The following is a 19,067-nucleotide window of genomic DNA, read 5'->3' on the forward strand; positions in this document are numbered from 1 at the left end:
CAGTTACACACATTATCAGATATTTACTTGACTTGCCACTTGAACAAATTCCAGAATTGGTTTAATTGGATAGCACAGAGTTGTCTTTTTTTTTTTTTTTAAATGCTCTTCTAAGGCCATATCTACCTCAGATTTTTTGGCCCAACAATCTATCCTGGTTCTTACTGTGCTGCTTCACTGGGAGTGGCAACAGAAGGAGGACAATAAAAAAGTCAGTAGTGCTATATGCAAAGGGTCATGTGGACCCTCTCCAGATTCAGCAAAAGGACTGAGTACCCCTAGAGCTCACACTGGTGTTCCCACTTCATCAGTGATTTCAGAGCTGAGCTGTAGAAAATATGAAGACATTGCCCAAGATGAGTCCGAGTCCAGTTTTTAACACAGTCATAAGGCAAAGCACCGAAAAAAACCCAGTTTAAATGCAGCAGCGTACTTATGAAATTCTTATTCACCTTAAAGCCCAGTTTAGAGGGCTTTCCATACACTATTTTTGGACGGTCTGTGGTGTTGGGCTCAGGATTCTTGGTGCTTAAAATCAGAGCAGGCTGCAATAAGGAGGGCATTGTCTCTGGGTCACCCCACTCTTAACAGGAGTAAGTGTAAGATACCATTCTCCCATAGTTTTAGGTACCCCCGTAAAATCTATGGGAATTTTTGCCTTGTATCTCATCAGAAGGGGTCTCAGTCATACCAAGAGGCCAAATGACAAATTTACCACTGTGATAGCACAAGCTGCACTCTTGTTTCCAGGCTGACAGAGTTGGCAGTGGCTGAATCTCTCCTGTCATCCCTGGAAGCCAACCCTCCCAAGCAGATTGATATACATTGGCAGCACATTGCAGTGATCCTGTAACGCTCTTGCCTTTTTGTTCCCATTGGTAGAAGAGGACTTGCATGCAACATTTTTTGAGCATTAAGTGCCCTCTAAAGAGCTTAAAAGGGGGGAAAAAGCACAGAAGACCTAATTTTATCAGTCAATTTTTCTTTTACAGAGTCGCAAGTCAAACAAATAACTCCTCTTAATTTGGATGGGTCTGGAACAGGCCAGTGAAATAAGAGTTATGTCTAGAGTGGAGATAGCTGTCCCCTACTGAGTCACCTTCTGTTTGCACCTGAGCTGAATCATCTCCTGTGCGTCTGTTTGTATTTTCTCCTACTCAATGCAAACAGCAGTCACATTTTCTATCATTTTGTTGTGCAAATCACGCAACCACAAAAGCAAACAATCATACTCTTAATGAGATAGGACTGGGCTGTTAATAGCTTGAGACAGATCTAACTTTGCAGTGATCCTTCTTAATAGGAGGTCACTGTGAAAATGCCTGTTATGCTTCCTCCCGGCTGCAGAGTAGCATCACGCCTGATAATGCAGACTGCAGATGCAGTTCCAAAGGGAAGGGGAGGAGGGATGAGATCACTGGTGCTCTTTCCTAAGAAATCAGTTTATAGGATGTGACTCTTCTTGACAGAACCGGATCTCCCTGAGATGCAGAGAATTTGTATTGCTCATGTTTGTGACCTCGTCAAAATACTTTCATGCCTTTGATCAGTGACAGTGCCTGAATAACCACGATAGTTTATAGAACAGTTATCCCATGCTGTGTTTATTATATTGAAGGGAAAAAACTGCCCATGGAGACCTCACAAAGGCACTCACAAGCCCAAAATAGCCATTGGTGTCATTTCACTGTAGTCAGTAAAATGACATCAAGGATGCATCTGGCCTACTGTTTTTGGTGGAGAGATGTACTTTCACATGGCCCATAGGTCACATCTGGAATGTCTTTAGAAGTTGCAATACAGCATGGGCAAGCCACACTTATAAAACTGCCTTAATACTGTTTCTGGAGAGAAGATATTACCGCCAAACCACCCTATGAAACTCTTCCAACTCACTAGTGGTGGGAACAGACATTCCCTATTGTCAAGAAGCAATGTGTTGGCTGCAAGTACAAATGTTTCAAGCTTCATCAAAGCTTCTGTAGAGCATTTACAACAGCTTCACCAACAGATCATGTTCAGATTCCACTGACTGCTCATTTTTGCAATGATTTACTGAATTTGGCCTAACACTGGGCATTTTTGCTATGATGAAACAAGCCTTTCACAGCAGTGTAAGTCGGACCTTCTAAGCCTTGTTACAAAAGGCTCCACAGCAGAAAGTAATAACTTACAAAGTACAAATAATTTTAAGCTATACTTAAGTGGGCCCAGCAAACAAACCATAGGATACTGCTGATACAAATCATGTATTCATGGAAATGCAGATATCTGGAGAAGTGCTTAGGATCTGCTATTTATCTGTCACAGTGCCTTTTCAGTGAGTGAAGATAGGCATGGAAAAAGCCAAATGCCAACCAGAAAGCCATCTTATTCACTGGATTTGTAACCCACCTCTGTCCAATGTTTGTATCCTCTCTCAGGAACAAGGAGGGCCTGTGTGACGGATTAAGACTGGTCTGCTCAGTCATGACCAGCATTTGATTAGAAGGGAATTGATTATTTTAGGGAACTTTGAGAATGGGGCTTCCAAAGCTAAGCTCATCAAAATAGAAGGCAATCTACAAAGCTTTCACAATCCTATGGTGAAATCCTGCTGGTCAGACAAACCCTTTCAGTTGTAATACTTTTGATGGTAAACTGACAGAGACACAATGTCATTTCATTCAATGTTGTGAACACTTGCTGTTTTCACACAGCATAGCTCACAGCAGGGAAATAATCAAAAACATTTTGTGCATTAAGAACCTTTACAACATGCGATACCTGCAAAGAGGTGGGTGCCACACAGTTTATGGGTGCTGTCATCCTGGTTTCAGGCTCCTTAGTTCTACACATGTGGTAGTCTTGCCCGTAAAATGCTGACTGAACACTTATTGTTGAATGCCGAGGACAGTGCAGACTCAAATGTTCCCCATCGCAGGCATAGGCAGTATGATTCTGCAGAAGTTTGGTTAGGTAACCTAGAAAATATTCAGCTCTGTTACAACTAGTACAGGAAATGGCAAGCTCATTAGATAATAAGAAAACCACAATCAGTCTCTGGAAAGGGCATTGTAGTCAAGGTTATACATATGGCCCACTGCCACACTACATGGTTCTGTGAATGGGTCAACCTTTACAAGCTAGTAACACTAAGGTCTGGAAAACAAGAGGTCACATGGCAGTGAGTCAGAGCCCTACCAGTACTCCAGCAGCGGCACTTTGTCGTAGATGTCGTTTCACAGACAATTAATGGGCTCAGGCCCTTGCCAGTCGCGACTGCTAACAATCCCAGGGCGTGTTTGCAGAAGTCAAAGGGCTATTACTAGGTTTTGCAGGCTAGACTCTTGCATTCCAGCTAGCTAAGGTATTCCTTATATCTTGTCAAACTGATGCTTTGCGCTTCTGGGTTCCTAGCCAATTGTGTTTCACACAAGCGACAATAAAAGTGATTTTCTCTGTATCACTGAATCAGATGCTAGGATAACAGAGGTGCTGGACACCATAGGTGCTGGACAGAAACCCAGAAGTAAGATTCATTGATTTTATTTGCTAGAGTTTGTTGGTGTTAGCAGGAGAGGGAGAGGTAGGATCTGTATGCAGCTGTCCACCTGTACAATCCATTGGCATCTCTAATAAGTAAGACCATGAGCAGCAGAGCTAATGACAGCTGGGGTTTTTTTATTTGTATTTCATCAAGTATTGTCTCTTCAGCTGAGATTTGTTATCACCACAAACATTTACAAATTCAATCTCCTAGTGCTCTTCCCTCTGTTCTGTAGAATACTTTAATGGAAACATGCAGGCTGCTACCTTTGACCATTACAAATTAGCCATTGTGATGGGAAACTATTAGAGGTCATTTAATTCAAAGACTTTCCTCACCTATACTATGAAGCTCTGATATCTCTACCTCTCTGCCACACTTGATTGAAATCTATCTTTAAGCAGAAAACGTTTGTGGGTGAAGGGGAAGAAGAGGCATGAGGGACAGGAGAGAGAAAGGATACAAAGTACCAGTCCACAAATGGAGCAATATCCTTCCTCATCCCTCATCTGTAAACTCAAGGAAATTAGACCCAAATCCACTTTTCCCCCCATGAGTTTTATGACAACCCAATATACTACAATCAAAGCAAATCTGTTTTCTAATTCCTCTGCTATTAGCCAAACCTTTTATTAATGTGCATACAATAACTATATTTTAATAGTTTCCTTACTCTTATACATGCATTAAATTTTGTATAATTCTCCCTAAAATCAATTCCCAGCTTCTAGAACACCAAGTTCATCCACATTCACATCAAAAAACCCAAACAAAATTCTCCAAACACAACATGTTAAGTAATGAGAAAGCCCTCAGAGCTTCCACTAATTTCTTTGAGAAAAGATTTGTAGAAGTTTTAGTTTTGAAACTGAGACCATGATAACATTAGTATCTTTTTAAGTTCAAAAATTATAGTTTTCCTATCTTTGCTGCTTTTCTAAACATATAGTTGGTCTAATTAAAGACAAAAGCTAGCATCTTCTCTTCAGAAGCCTTGCTTACCCCCTTGTGGTGACAGCAACATTATTACTGTTAAGCATAACAGAGTAAAAAACCCAAACCATACTTTCTTGTTTTGGTGGCTGAATCAGAACGAGAATTACTAGATTTTTGTATCATTAAAACAAAAATTGGTTTCCTCAAAGAAAATATTGAAAAAAAGTTTGCTCATGCCATTGAATTTTTACAGTTTTTGCCCTTTTTAAACCTTTCACCAAAGATGAGCAATTGAAAAAAAGTTTTTAAAATAGAAATTTAAGTATTCCAAGTAAATGTTATGAAAATAAAATATTTCAGTTCTCTGGCACCTTTTCCAGCTCCAGCTGTGCAACTGGATAGGAAAATTCAGCTCCCCTGTCAGTTACTAAGTCTGGAGAAAGGAGAAGCCTGCTCTGCTATTGTCTTTGCTGATTCTCATCTAGAGGCCAAGAGAGGACAGCAGTCAGCTAGATGCACTTGCCAGTGCAGCAAAGACATAGGTGAGTTCCTCACCTCATTGAACTCAGTCTGTGCACTGGCACTAAAAGCAGGATGGAGAGAATTTCATGCCCTGTATTTGCAGTCCAGATCTCAAGGAGCAGATCTCAAGCAGATCTCAACACCAGCAGAAATCCCCATGGCTTCTCAAGGGTTAAAAAAAACTCAACCCAAACAAACGAACGAATCCATCCCCTAGATCTTCTGTGTAACTGAGATCACAAATAATTGAGCTTTCCTGCCAGAGCCACTCCTGTGTCGGCCTGCTCCTGAAAGGTGCTGAGTATTGCCAGGAAAATGGGCCAAATGCCCAATTGTACCCAAGCAACTTTGCTATGGTCCAATACTGTAAAGGGGCCTCCAGCAGCATTTGCTGCTGCTGAATGCCTTTGACATTGCCATCATGGCATAAAGGGCCACAGTGTAAGAGAGTATCCAGCCCAACGTGAGTTGTGGGCACTCAACACCCTGAAAGATTTAGCCCGATATTTGTAATCATTTCAATTCTTCGGGTTTTAAGTTACTTGGAGCCAAGAGCGCTGTGTACAAAACAGCCCAGTATTCCCTAAAGAATATCAGCTATGTTGTGATTTGGATGAGTTCCCTGGCATCTTAACTGCTACTTTGATCCTGCAAATTCCTAATCCAGTATCTGAGCACCTTTCTCCAACAATTGTGACTATTCAATCCTTTTAAAAAAATGCCTTTATAAAAAACTTGCTCTGACTCTGTATAAGCAATATGGTTCACTTGTAAAACTAGCATTAGATGGACCGGTGAAAGTAAGAGAACATGCTCTCCAGCCTTCCAAGCGGCATTTAAAGTGCCTCTGCTGTTATTAAAATCCTTGTGTATTTGCACACAATAAAGGATAAAATTAGTAATGGAAATTGGCTGAAACCTAATGTTCTCTGATAAGAGAAGTGGTGACGTACTAGTCTAAATTGCTTGTCTCACACGGCAGACCACATAAACCTGCATTTTTTATTACTATACACACAGACTACGGAGGCACAGGTGGAGCTGTCAGCCCTTTGCAAAGAGCCGTGCCAACTGGGCAGCTCACATCCCACGCTGAGAAAGAAATACCACTTGAAAAGTCACGATTTCCTCTTGCTCTTCCCTGAAAAACTCCAGCTGCTTTCCTCTCCTCATGCTGGCCCTCTTCAAGTACCGGGGCGCTCCTTACCCTACGCTTCTGCAAGGGAATAAAGTTTTCTCAGCAGCTGCCGCCTCTCACCTTGGTCCTGGAGAGGTGCTTGTGCAGGAGGGAGCAGTTTCCACTTGTCTTTCCTCCTTTCCTGGGCAGCATGGGCTTGTAGTCCCCCTGCTAGAAAGCTTCATCTTCTTGAGACCATGAGTATCCCTATATTGTTTACCAAATTCTGTACAGAAACGCACTTCCCTCAAGGCAGAAAATTTATCCAAATGACAATGTAAGGTTAGCGGAAAAATATGTTCTTATCTCTACAATTAATAACAGCCATGATTATCAGGAGAGAGGGCATTGTAACAGTTGAATGTGTCTGTCACTCTTTCTGAGGCATGCTTCCTTTTCTGCATTTCTCTCAACTGGAGCAATTAAATCAGGTCATCCAAAACAGACAGCAGGGTTGTGTCACTGCCCAAATCAGACAGCAGGATTGTGTCACTTTCAGGCAGTGGCCCAGCACATTGCCTGGGCTACAGGCACTTCAGGGCACTATTTGTCTTTCAAAATCTCTCATTTTGTATTTTTTTAATTAATCAATATCTGTTAGTTGTGAATTATGAGAAAATTATTTTTTAAAAAATATCTAACATGGGAGCTAGAGGCTGTGCCTGGACTACAACACACCTCAAAGTCCTGGTCCCCTGCATGCTAGGGAAGTACTCACTAGCTCCTCTCCAGCCAGCACATGAGGAGATTCCCTTCACCTGGAAAGCAGGGCACAGGAAGGGCTGGAGCGCAACCACGGCTCGCCCCAGCGTGCTGGAGGGAGGTCACAGCTCTGTGTGTGTCTGGACTGGGAAACCATAATTCTTGTGAGTTATGGGGTTTCTTACCCTGAGAAAAGAGAATCTTAAGCAGACCCTTTAAAAATCCTTAGATGACTTCATGTTTTAAACTGAATGTTGGGTTTTTTCTCTGTTTTCTGAGTTGTTGGGTGATGGGGGCAGAGGTGGTGTTTAGCTACAGCACTCATTTTTTCGAGTGTTATTGTGCAATGAGGAGGACTATAGATTTCCTCTTTCTTCATTTAAAAATAATAAATGTCACTCTTCTTTAAAACAATAGGAAACTTTACAAAAAAATGTCAACTACTGTGAGAATTGTTTAAAGTCAAAAAACTTGGCAATACTGCAGTGTCCCAATAAAATCTCTACGCCTCTGTGTGAAAGCCCCACTAGGAGCTTTCCCATTTATCCAAGACACACATTCATAAGCAATGTATGGGGTGCTCTGCATACAAAATCATGTACAAGATGTTCCAGGCTGGCTCAGAAGTTAAGCCTGAATCATACGGCAATAAACAGATCCCATTGATTTGAAGGCCAGAAGGTATCATCCCACCCAACTGTCTGCATAACCCAGACTACTCACTCATTGTAACTTTTCACTGAGACTTAAAACACCAATGCAGAATCCAAGCGTAATCCTTTCTTCCAGAATTAGCCAAATTAGTCACAGCATCCACTGTGTTGACAAAGAACTTCAACTAAAAAAACACAGCACCAGAAAAACACACAGAACACTGAGGCTGAGCAGCTGAACAAAGCTTTAAGCCTTACCAATCACTTCTTTTTGCAAAGGAGGACTGATGAACTGTAATAACAATGACAGACAAAAATAACTGGCCTAAGAAAGTAAAGGTTGTAAATAGATACCTCTTTGTATGAAATGCAGCTCTTAAAAGGTTATAGTTTTTATACTCAGTATTTGCTCCTGGCATTATTGCTTTGAATAGCAACAATAATGGTAGTAATGAACCTGAAGGTATGAAAATCCAGGAAGAATTTTTTTTTCTTAAAAACACTGAAAAACTGGGAACTTAGAAAATTTTGGTTTAAAATATATGGCTACTAAGAAGCCTGGAAGCAGTCAGCCAAGAGATGTGTTACACGTCCTGCATATGGCACAAGACAGTCCAGGGTACTCAGATTTGCTGGATTCATTCCTTGTGGTGGAGGATGCTAACACAAGGCCTTAAGGTCCTTTTTCCATTGTCAGCACTAGAGTAAAAAAGAAACGTGTTTGTTCTGTCCAGCCTCACTGCACTGGCATGAACCTCACCATATGGAAGCACCAAGGAGAACAGCATTTCAGGCTGTGAGTCTAATGCCTAGCACATATTAAAGGTAATCTCAGCGCTGATGGATGTAATGTCTTTTTGGCAAGAAAGCAGCTTTGCAATATAGTATTTTTAGAGCCTGAAGCTGAGTAGCACACAGCCTACAAGGATTCTCAGAATCGGGCCTTCATATGCAGAATTAGTAATATTAGTTCCTGTGCATTGTTCAATCTAGCTTAATTAGCACAGCAATTTGCTCTCCTGTTTTAAAGACACACAAATCAATTTTAGATCAAAATAGATTGAAATAGCACACATATTGTTGTGGGAGTCCCAGAAGGGTAATCCATTCGGTAACTCTGCATCAGCTCCTGCAGTTTTATGAAGAATTGTGCCAACAGTCATTAAAAATACACAAGAAAGACTGGCAAGTTTGAAGGAAGAGATCTCATGCGATGATAACTGAATTGTTGATCAACTCTATTACAAACACCATTAGAAGCATCAGTCTGATATTTATTGGTATTTGGGATCCAGCTGCAGTCCTTCTCCGGCAATATTTTGTCCAATGGTTTGTGAAGACAGCATTGAAGAGAAATTAACCCCTAAGTTTCTTCCCCCATCCCCTCTGCCATACCCTCCACTGGTCTTCAGAGGCAGCTGTGACACAGACCATGCTGTTCAGGGTTACTGCATAATCACTGCTTTCAGAGCCAGGCTCTGTGTGTGGATATGACAGTGCCTATTTGGCTCCATTCACAGAAGCAAGTATCTGCCTCTCATAATTCTCTTTAACCTCTTACCTTGGTTTTCTGCAAGTTCTTTCTGTGGAAGGTCTTTTTTACAATTAGTATTCATGACAGAGGGCAAAATGTTATCCAGGAAAGACACTGTTTCTAAAATTCAAAACACTACGTTTCTTGCCCCATCGTTTTATTCCTTTTCATCCAAGTGCCTTGTAAGCGTACTGTTTGAGTCATTCCAACCAGACTTGCTCTTACAGTCTTTTAGCAGTAAGAAATACCCTTAGGCAGAAGCATTGTTTATTATGCTCATTTCTGAACAGTGAGTAGAACAGCTCCACTTAGCAGATACACATAAAAATCCATACTTGCTTAATACATGCTGTTTTGCGTAGTCACTAATTTGACTTAATTCCCCTCCATTGCTTTTTATTTTTCAGTGTGCCTTTTTCCACTATTCCTCTCAACACTCATACTCTTTACAAGTGACTGCTATCCCAGTAACTTCATCCTTTTGCTTGTACTGTGGGAGATGGCATGAAAAGCTGGTTTACCATGCAAGGGAAATATTTTTTCTATAATCACTGTATTTTTTATATTACCTAAACCTTTTTGATGTGGTGATAGATGTTCACTTGGAAAAACTAGTTGTAATCTAGTTTCACTGATAAGCTAGTGACCATAGAAGAACTTTGCATTTCCAAATGTCTAGTTTGGTTTCAGAGCACCTAAAGCTGTTGCTTTTCTTATAATCAGTCATTGAGAGTTTTCACTTGACCATTTCTAAAGGAGCTGAAGCTTATGAGATCATGATCTCTGTCCATCTGCCACTCCCTTACTCAAGTCAACAGCTTCTAAGCTCAAGGGCCACTTTCACACCTGAGGGGTACAGGGCTCAAAGAAACAAAGTTCCTACAAGTTACATGAAAATTGAAGTCTGAGCTGACAGGTCAAAGTAGGAACTGTCACTTCCAACTCAATCTAATTGACTAATGCTAAAAGTCAACTGGATGCTGAAGAGACAGCATACTTCCAGTGGAGAGCTAATCGGCCGCCCACTGATGGAGCAATTTGTTTTCATTGGCCTTAATGACAGATCAAGGATTAAGCCCTCAATAAGAAAATGCTTAAGTTAAAAGTGAAAATATTTTCAGGATAGTATGGCAATCAACACAGGCATCAGTGATGAAGACATCAGTCATATTTTCCATGAACTGCTTTATCAACACGTGTGCTTTCCTAAGGAAATTGTCTTGTTTAATTTTGTCCCTCATAGTCATACCGTATTGACCATAATGTGGATCATAACCATCTTAATGAACCCAACTCTCACAGTCTGCTAAACCTGAGTGTCAAATTAAGCAAGAGCTTGGTTTCACTTAAGCCTGAGAAAGGACCCAGGTAACCAGCAGATAATTCAACATAAAAACACATACAAACTCTAGTATGTGAACAGGGTTTATTCAGTGAGAAGCAGCACATGCAAGAAGCCAAGCTATGAGCTCTTTTTTGAAAAATAAAACCAAGACATCATGAAGAAAGTACAGACCTCCTGTAGCTTTTTGGTAATGCCAAATGGGCATTGTTTCTCCAGGAAGCGCATCCATGCACATCCATGCCACTCAGCTCAGACTTGCAGTTGTGTGTATTAAATTTCTGCAGAGTAGGAAAATCCATGAATCCTGCACTCGCAGACCAGATACCTCATATCTCTCATATCCTGCCACAGGTGTTCTCTGTCCCCTTCAGATCTACAGTTTCATAATCCCTTGTGTTGTCGCCTTGGAGTGATGCTAATTTTCGTTGTATCCTAATGTCTTTCTCAGGAAGTAAGATAGGTCCCTAAGCACTTCCATCTTCTCACTCAGTTTCTCTTTTTATTTCCTTCTTCCCTTCTTGTGTTAGGAAGAGGCAAACTATTACTGATGCCCAAAGATTTCAGTCTGTCATAAACCCCATGCTAAGGTCAGTTATGCTTCTCTCAGCTATTCCATGAAGCCACAGGGCAAACACTTGTCCTGGGCCTTAATATGGAACTGTTACAGTAGAAAAGGAAGATTTTCTCCCTCCTATCCTAAGATGCTGACAAGAGGTACAACACTGTTAAGGGAGACTGTGAGGCTCTTTTCTGCCCTTGCCAAAAAATCCTTCTTTTGATTGAAGACAGAGTAGCCTCTTCTAGTGCCATTAACAAGAAGTAAGAAGAGAAAGGCTCAGCTGGAGGCAACTGCTTCTGGGGACAGAATGAGTGAATCATTATGCCCAAGAGACAGCAAAGCTATAATCTTCCCAAGACTGCAAGTAGGAGAACCTCAGGGACTAGAAGAAAATATTTGGTTGAAAACTTGGATTTATGAACTTGAACCTCCACACAAACTTGAGGGGGGAGGGGGCCTGTTCAGTGCCAGCTCCTCAGAAAACCAAATACAGGTTTTGTTTTGCAAACAGAACTCAAACTCTGCATTTTTTGTATTCCCATTTATATTTGACACTCAAAAAATCAGATCAATTAGGGATCAGGGAATTTGCCTACTGAATCACTAAGTCCATCCCCTGGCAGCTCACAGATCTGCAGTGTTATGATGGCTTATAGTACAGTGAGTCCAAGCCAGAAAAGAAAAAAAAAACCAAACCACCACCTTACCACCATAGCCTGACGATTTTCTTTACAACATTTCATGGTCCCCAACTCAGTTTTAGCTTGAAGAAATTAAAAGTCCAAAACTGCAAAATGATTCTGAAAAACCAGTGCTTGTCTTCCCATCCAAGAAAAAATAAAATGAAGAAAAATAAACAGGTATTTGTGGGTTGAGACCCTCATCCAGAGCCCAGTGAAATCCTTGGGAATCCTTCCAGTGACCATAGGCTTTCACTCAGGGCTTATATTATGAGTGATGTTTTAAAATTAATTCTAAATTAAGAGCCAAACATCACTGGTATTTAATTTGTTGCCAGAAGCCACACAATAGACCTTTGAAACAAAACTCTTAAAATGCACAGAAATTCAGATGAAATGACTCACCAATGCTGAACCAATAAGGCGCAACCATGCCTCCTTCTGCTCTTCAGCTCCCTTTAAGACACTGTTTTCTCTGTGTTTGGTAATATATCAAAATATTTCAATTTTAATTGTAGATTATGGTTGGCAAATGACAGAATTCTGATAACTGGTGGCTGGTCAGACAGTGCCTTCTCTGTCTGGGGACACTTCTGTCAAAATCTGAGTACTTATCTGGAACAGGTCTGTAACCCCTTTCTCTAATAAAGCTGAGACTGTCTGGAAGCTCTGCCTTACTAAGAAGGGTATCAGCAGCAGATGGCATAGAAAGGCATGGGGGAGCTAATCCCTGCTATTTATTTTGAATAAAAATATCATATGATGTGTCAGGTGCCAGCAATCTTCACAGTAAGAACAAAGAGAGTTCCTGCCCCAAAGGTGTAAGAATCTGAAAGACAGACTCAAACATATTGGCCTCTGAGCAGTGGAGCTCAGGAAGTCAGGTTTGCTATATATCTGTGTCTCATGCCTGAATTCCCCAACATCTGTTGTAGGGGTAGGACATCACACCATGCTTTAATTCATGTCGGGAGAGATTTTGGAACCGCACCCTTTCTTGGGGATGCTAGCAGGGCCTAGCTGCTTATGCCCACAAAAGGTGTAGTAACTTCATAGAAGCAAAGCTTTTACTTCTCTAACAAGGATTATTAATCTGATCAGTGGATTTAACAAAAAATATTAGGCAAAATCCACATTTAAATGGAATTTCGTAAGATATGCTTCCTCAGGAAAGCAGCAAGAACTGCAGAGACAGGCCTGAAACTAAACCTTGGATCTCAGCACCATGATCTAAACTAAAATCTCACTTTCAACACACACCTGTCTGTTCCACAGAACAAATCCCAGATCCAAACTTGCTCTACTTTGAGAACCTTTACATCAGATTTCAAGGTTTAACTCCCATATTACTGAAGTAAAACATATCTCTAAAATGAAATGTTTTTCTTTAAACAAAGCAACCAAAATTTTCATTTGACTTTTACAAGGCAGTATCAAGAAGATGCACCATTGACATCACTCCTCTTAGCATCTCTCTAAATATCCTGGTCGAAGGACAAGCTCCACTTGCCACGGTGAGGCAACAGCACTGACTCAAGAAAATTTACACAGGGTTTTATCTGACCAAGACAAAACCAACAAAAAAGCCTCTGCATCATTGTGGTCGGTCATGATTGATCCTGCCACGTTATTACAAACAAAGCATTTGCTCAAAGCGTGTGTTTGATTTCTTTTTGCCTGGGGGAATCTGGAATGGGTGAATGCCACAGAACTTAATGGAAGCTTTTAATGCAGGAAGGCCACAGGATCAGATTATATTTATTGGGTGAACTGGTTTGCTTTTTCATTAGATCCATTTGTTTTCTATTGTTGGGTCAGAAGATCAAGTCCATGGAGTTAAAGCAATGCCTAGTTCTGTCTGAACTGTTCTGGGAAAAGAAAGAAAAGCTGGCACCAGCCAACAAAGATTAAAAGGTTCTACCTAAGCAGCGGCTGCTTTTTCTGTTCACATCCAGAAAGTCATTCTTCAGCCCAGTTATGCAATCACACAGTTACTTCATTTTTGATCTTCAGTTACAGCCACATTTCTTGAAAGCTGCCCAGAAAACCTGGCTGGGACTAAGGTAAAGAAAGGGAGATTGGCTGATGAAGTGAGCAAAGGAGACCAGTTCAAGCAGAAAGCCTAAGCTCAAAGTAGCACAGAGAAAAGAAGAAGAGGAAGAAAGGGGTGTAAAAAAAGGCGAATGGGTGTTCCTCAGTGTTGCCAGAGAGAAGGAATTTGTTCCCAGACAGATGATAGATCAGTTCACTTTGGCAGCAGATGGGGAAAAGGTGGGAGAAGGAGCAGCGCTAGGACAGAGAGCCAAGGGGAGAGCCGAGCACTTTTCCCATTGACAGCAAGGAGGGCAGCGGGATGAGACGAGAGAGCAGTGACTCCTGCTGTTGGGACGGTACACGCTCCTGAGCAAATGCCACCATCCCCAGCAAAACCAACTCTTCCTCAGCAGCAGTGGTAGCATACAGTTGGGCTTTCTATAGCACCAGTATAGGTATATAAGTTAAGTGTAGGTATAGAAGTTTGCTGATTTTGCCAGCTCCTTATTTTGCCTGTTTTGGGAACCAGTCCTTGAACACAGAGGAGCTGCGGGGAAACACCTGTCATGTGGCTTTGATGTCTTGAAAAATATGGCTCTCTTCACTTCTGACAGTCTCCTGGAAGCCCAGAGTATTTAAGATTTTGGCTCCCAGAGTCTGGAGAATTCGCAAAATTCACAGCAGTCTTCAGTCTCCTGGACTGGGACCTGATCTGAAATGTGAAAGCTGTAAGAGATCACTGAGAAAACAATGTGAGGACAGAGCTTTGTCAAGTAGGAATGAAACTATGGACATGAATAAATATTCTGGTGAAAATGTATTTTAGATGTGTTTTGAAGAGTAGGCATGAGAGGAAGAAAAATCTCTAGCTGTAGGATCAAACCGGTATGCACGAAGTTCTAAGGAAAGAACTCTGGATTAGATTGATCTCTCTCTCCCTCCAAACCTTCAGCCTTCAGTTTCAAATTTGGGCATAAATGCCTGGATTCCCCTAAAAATTAATCACACAGAGGACTGCAGACCTCAGAACAAACCTACACTTTCAATAACCAATGCTATTAATAGATATGCTCTTTGTTACCACCAAACTGCTAGAGAAGAATAGATTATGCACATCTTTAAGTGTTGTGTGTGTTGTGTGTATCAACATCCCTTTAACCTCCAGTATCTCCTGTTATTAAAAGGAGAAACTAGTTTTGCTTACTGACACTGAGTCATCCCCACCGCGTTTGATTTAGAACTGCTGCTGAAGCCTTGTGTCAGAACATTCTTCTCCCTAGAAAATACCAATTCACATACCAATTCATAAAATCTTACTGCACAGTGAAGAAATGTCTCCAAAAGAAAATCCAAAAACCACTAACAAATTTTTTTTATAGTTAAAAGCTGGACTGAGAAACACATGAGAACAAGCACCTGCAGCTCTATATCCTATAAGGGCAAGAGTAATAACAAGACCACAATAGCAGTTGACCTGCAATAACCAAAAGAAGAGATTCTACTCATAGCCAGAGCTGCCAACCTCTCTCTTACGGAAAGGAAGGGATAAACACTGTAATAGCTTCACTGCTTCTGTTCTGTGAAGTGATCCATAAAAAATGACCACAGTTTTCTAAATGGAGAAATAAATACAAGTCAAACATAAAAAAAGAGAATAACCCTTCACTATCCACATACACTGTTCCCTGCTCCTCTTTCCAAAACATCAAACAGATCCCAAGAGGGGTCATCTTTGTGTTGCTACAAGCAAGCAGCTAGGTCTTGTGATTAACAAATGGACTCTGGGCAGGTTAGCATTTAATATGTACATAAAGAGAACAACAAAGATTACATGTGCAGTTGTTGCAATCTGACAGCAGTCTGGGAAGTCATTCTCAAAAGCTGCCAGAAGGGGGGGGGGGGGGAAGGAGGAGAAAGGAACAGAGTTTGGGGCTGCTGAGGTAGAGATCTGATGCTGGAAACACACAGAGCGGAAAAGGCAATGGCCCAAGAAATTATGCACCTGATAATCTGAGTATAAAAGCCTGAAACCTGTGAAAAGGAGGAAAAGTTGAAGCAACTGGCCTAACAATTCTCTGTGCACTCCTAAATTCCCAGTACCAGATCAAATTATGCAGAACACATTCAAGGTGCAGATCTCAGTTCCTTTTGGTATGACACGGGCTGCCTGTGGAAACCTTATAACCTGCTGCCTGGAAGCTTTACCCTCAGAAGGACAGGGCTGGATCCGACCCTTTCCAGAAGACTGAAAGTACAGGCGGTGGGTAAAGCAGGGGAGCCAGGTCCCCACTCCTCATCCTTTGGGATAATCCCCCAGGAGCTGCCTGCACCTTGCCAGCTGCAGGGCGCTACCCCTTTAAACGGGGCAGATTTGTTTTCATGCAAGTTGAACAGAGCTTATGAAAATCAAGTCGCTGTTCCTGCTGAGGGAGGAAGCAAATAAGGAAATTCAGCAACTCTAGAGGCTCAGCTTGAGGCTGCTGTTATGGGGCTTGTTGTAATCCTTTAACAGGTACTAAATGGACTGGAGATGGCACTGCAGGGTGTCATCTTATGTCTGACAGTTCCTGGTCCACAGCACCTACTTTTGAAGTAGCTAAAAACTTCTCTGTGTGCTCTGGATACTTTTTTTTTTAAAAAAGGCTCCAGCAACATTTTAGTCTTTTCTGTCATTCTGGATTAAATCTCCATGTTAGAAGTAAAAAGAAAATATGAGCAGAACTTGTTCAGGCCTGGAAACTTCCCAGTCTGGCAAGAATTCTGGAATCTGATTTTCTTTTCTACATCTTATTTACTGAATTGTCTGTGTGACATTTTTAATACTGATCTCTGGGGTGAGACAGAGATTCTTCGTTGGTCATTCTACCTATTTGGAAAGTTCAGTGCACAATGAATACTGAATACAGCTGTACTTCTGAAATGTACCTTGGATAAACCTTATCTAAATAACTTAGTTTGAAAAGTGAATAGACTTCTGTGAGAGGAACTTTCCTAGATAAACTAGAGGGATATTTTTAAACTCTGTGGCTATTTGAAAGGAAAAATTTGAACATTTATTTTATTTTCTTGTGGAGAACTACCATGTGATTCCAAAACTAACATCTACAAGCCAGCAGTTAAGCCAAAAAAACACCAAAGAATGAGACAGCAAGCATTTAAAAGCCTTCTACATGTGAAGGGAATCTAATAGGAGAAACATAGTTTGTCTAAGTATATCATTCTGGTCTTTACATTTGTCAGTTGCTTGCTTAGAGATGTTCAGGCTTATGGAGTTGCACACAATATCACAAACTGTATTCTCCTATTGCAGAGAAAATAGTTTGTACGGAACCACCACCGGCATTTTGAACTGTATTAACACGAACTATGTTAATATGCATAACACATTTGGCCTATTAATTATATACTAACTTTGTTCCGGTGCACTTGACTGGCTTTTTGAAAGTCCTGCTCTGTTCATTAAGGGTAAGGTTTGCTTTCTGCCCTAGAGGCAGTTCCTCAAGCTTGCAACTGCCAGGAATATGCTGTGCTTACTGTGAAATATAGAAAGGAGAGAAACCTCCCTTCTAAATAACTTTCCGACATCAGCGAGACATCCTGGAGCACAAGAAAAATTACGAGAGTGCAATCTTCTCAAACAGAAAAGAAAAATCGCTTCTCCGTTCTGCTGGGAACAAGGACATCTTTCCGGTTTCTACAGCCACTTCATCTTGCGCTGCCACAGCAGCCTCGCAGCGACCACGTATGTCATTTCCGAGTGACAACCAGTGCCTCTGCTCGCTTTGAAGCGGCTCTCGCCGTCCCAGCGCTACGAGGCGAAACGCTCCCCCAGGCAGGGGGGAAGCGCAGCGCTTGCTCGCTACCGGAGTTAGGGACGGGCTCGCTCAGGGCCCGACTCCAAGTCTCCCGGGGAAAGTGGGAACCTTTCCAGGGGCTTCCACGCACTTTTGGTCAGGCCCTGGCCGATTCACGCCCAGCCTTCCCGCCGGGCAGCTGAGGAGAAACCAGCAGTTCAAGTCCTCGCGTCCCTTCCCCGCTGACCCCTCTGGAAGCTCTTAACCCTCTCTTCCTCCCCCCCCGTCCCTCCCGGGGCGCCGCAGCCTCGGCACATCGGAGTCGCGACCCCGCGCTCCCCTGGGTGCGGGCCCGCGTCCCGGCCCCGGGACACGACGTGCCCGGAGCTCGCCCGTCCGTACGCCGCTTCCGAAGCTGTTTCGGGCGGGGTCCGCCGCCGGGCCGGGGAGCGCAGGAGGCGGGCAGCCCCGGCCCTCCCGCGGCGAGGACCGGCGGCACCCCACGCCCGCGCCCGCGCCCCTCCGGGGGTGCCAGGCTCGGACGGCTCGCCCCTCCTCCTGAGGCGTTAGGGAGGGCGGGCGGCCGGGAGAGCCCCCGGCGCCCGCCGTCGCGTCCCGGGTGGGGTGACCGTCAGTCGGTGCCGGTTGTCCCGCCGCCACCGCCGGGCCCGCCCCGTACCTGAGAAGTCGGCGAGCGCCGCGACCTCCGCGCCGCACACGAGGATCACGCAGGAGAGGAGGCGGAGGAGCCGGCCGGGCTCTACCTGTCTGCGGCGTGGGTGCTGCCCCGCATCCCCGTCCCTCATGGTGCGGGTGAGGGCAGCTCGGGGCGGGGGGGGCAGACCCGCCGCCTCACATGATGGAGCCGGCCCCGGCTGGCGGCACGGCCACCCCCGGCCCGCCGGGCGCCCTCCGCCGCGGGGCAGCGCCGGCTGCCCCGGGACCGCGCGGGCGGCGGGGCGCGGGTGGAGGAGGAGGAGGAGGAGGAGGAGGGCGGAGCAGCCCTGCCCGAGGCCGATGCCGCAGCGCAGCCGCCCCCCGCCGCGGCGGGAGGGGATCCCCGGAGCCGCGCTGCCGCCGCGGGGGAGCCCCCGAGGGCGGCGGGGAAGGGAAGAGCCTTCTCGGCGGCGCCGTGCCCGGCACTGCCCTCAGCGCACATCGTGCGGGCCGGGCTGACTCAGAGCCGGCGGCACCTCGCCCGCCCTCCCCCGGCTCTCTCCACCCCTCTCCGGGCAGTTCGAGGTCCCGGCACCTCCCTCTTGGCGAAGAGGCTTGATTTCGTCTTCATGCTCCGTGCGAAGGGCTTTATTTTTAACTTATTTCCCCCCCCCCCCCATTCCTGTTTGGCAATGGCTGGAGGGTTGTCACGGACCCACACACACCCGACTTACTTGACAACGTTTCCCTGCTTGTATATTTTTCCCAAGACAGATGCAGGGTGGTCCCCATCACCCCCTGTCCCCAGCAAGGCCGCTTCCCCGCTTCCCCCTCCTTCAGTTCTCCTTGCCCTACATGCCAGACCCTGCCAAACCTACTGCTCCACCCGGCTCCTGCCTTTATACGTTGGCTCACAGGTCTCTGGGATAAACCCGGCTGACAGTT

General features: G+C 43.9%; 1 protein-coding gene across 2 annotated transcripts in view; it reads right to left on the minus strand.

Annotated features, from left to right (window-relative positions):
• Positions 1-18,605, minus strand: part of EVA1C (eva-1 homolog C) — a 42,497-nt gene extending 23,892 nt beyond the window's left edge. Inside the window, exons 1-2 of one of the 2 annotated variants that reach the window (XM_075100985.1) lie at positions 18,145-18,605; positions 2,767-2,963 (exon numbers count right to left, since the gene is read on the minus strand). In XM_075100985.1, the coding sequence (XP_074957086.1) occupies positions 2,767-2,963; positions 18,145-18,271 (324 nt within the window). In that variant the 5' untranslated portion in view covers positions 18,272-18,605. Of the gene's footprint in view, positions 1-2,766; positions 2,964-6,245; positions 7,626-18,144 lie in introns of those variants that run through there. The other variant, XM_075100983.1, reaches the window with a different exon arrangement.
• Between the last annotated feature and the right edge of the window lie 462 nt (positions 18,606-19,067).

The sequence above is a fragment of the Phalacrocorax aristotelis genome, chromosome 1, assembly GCF_949628215.1.
Source record: "Phalacrocorax aristotelis chromosome 1, bGulAri2.1, whole genome shotgun sequence".
Classification (NCBI taxonomy): Eukaryota; Metazoa; Chordata; class Aves; order Suliformes; family Phalacrocoracidae; genus Phalacrocorax; species Phalacrocorax aristotelis.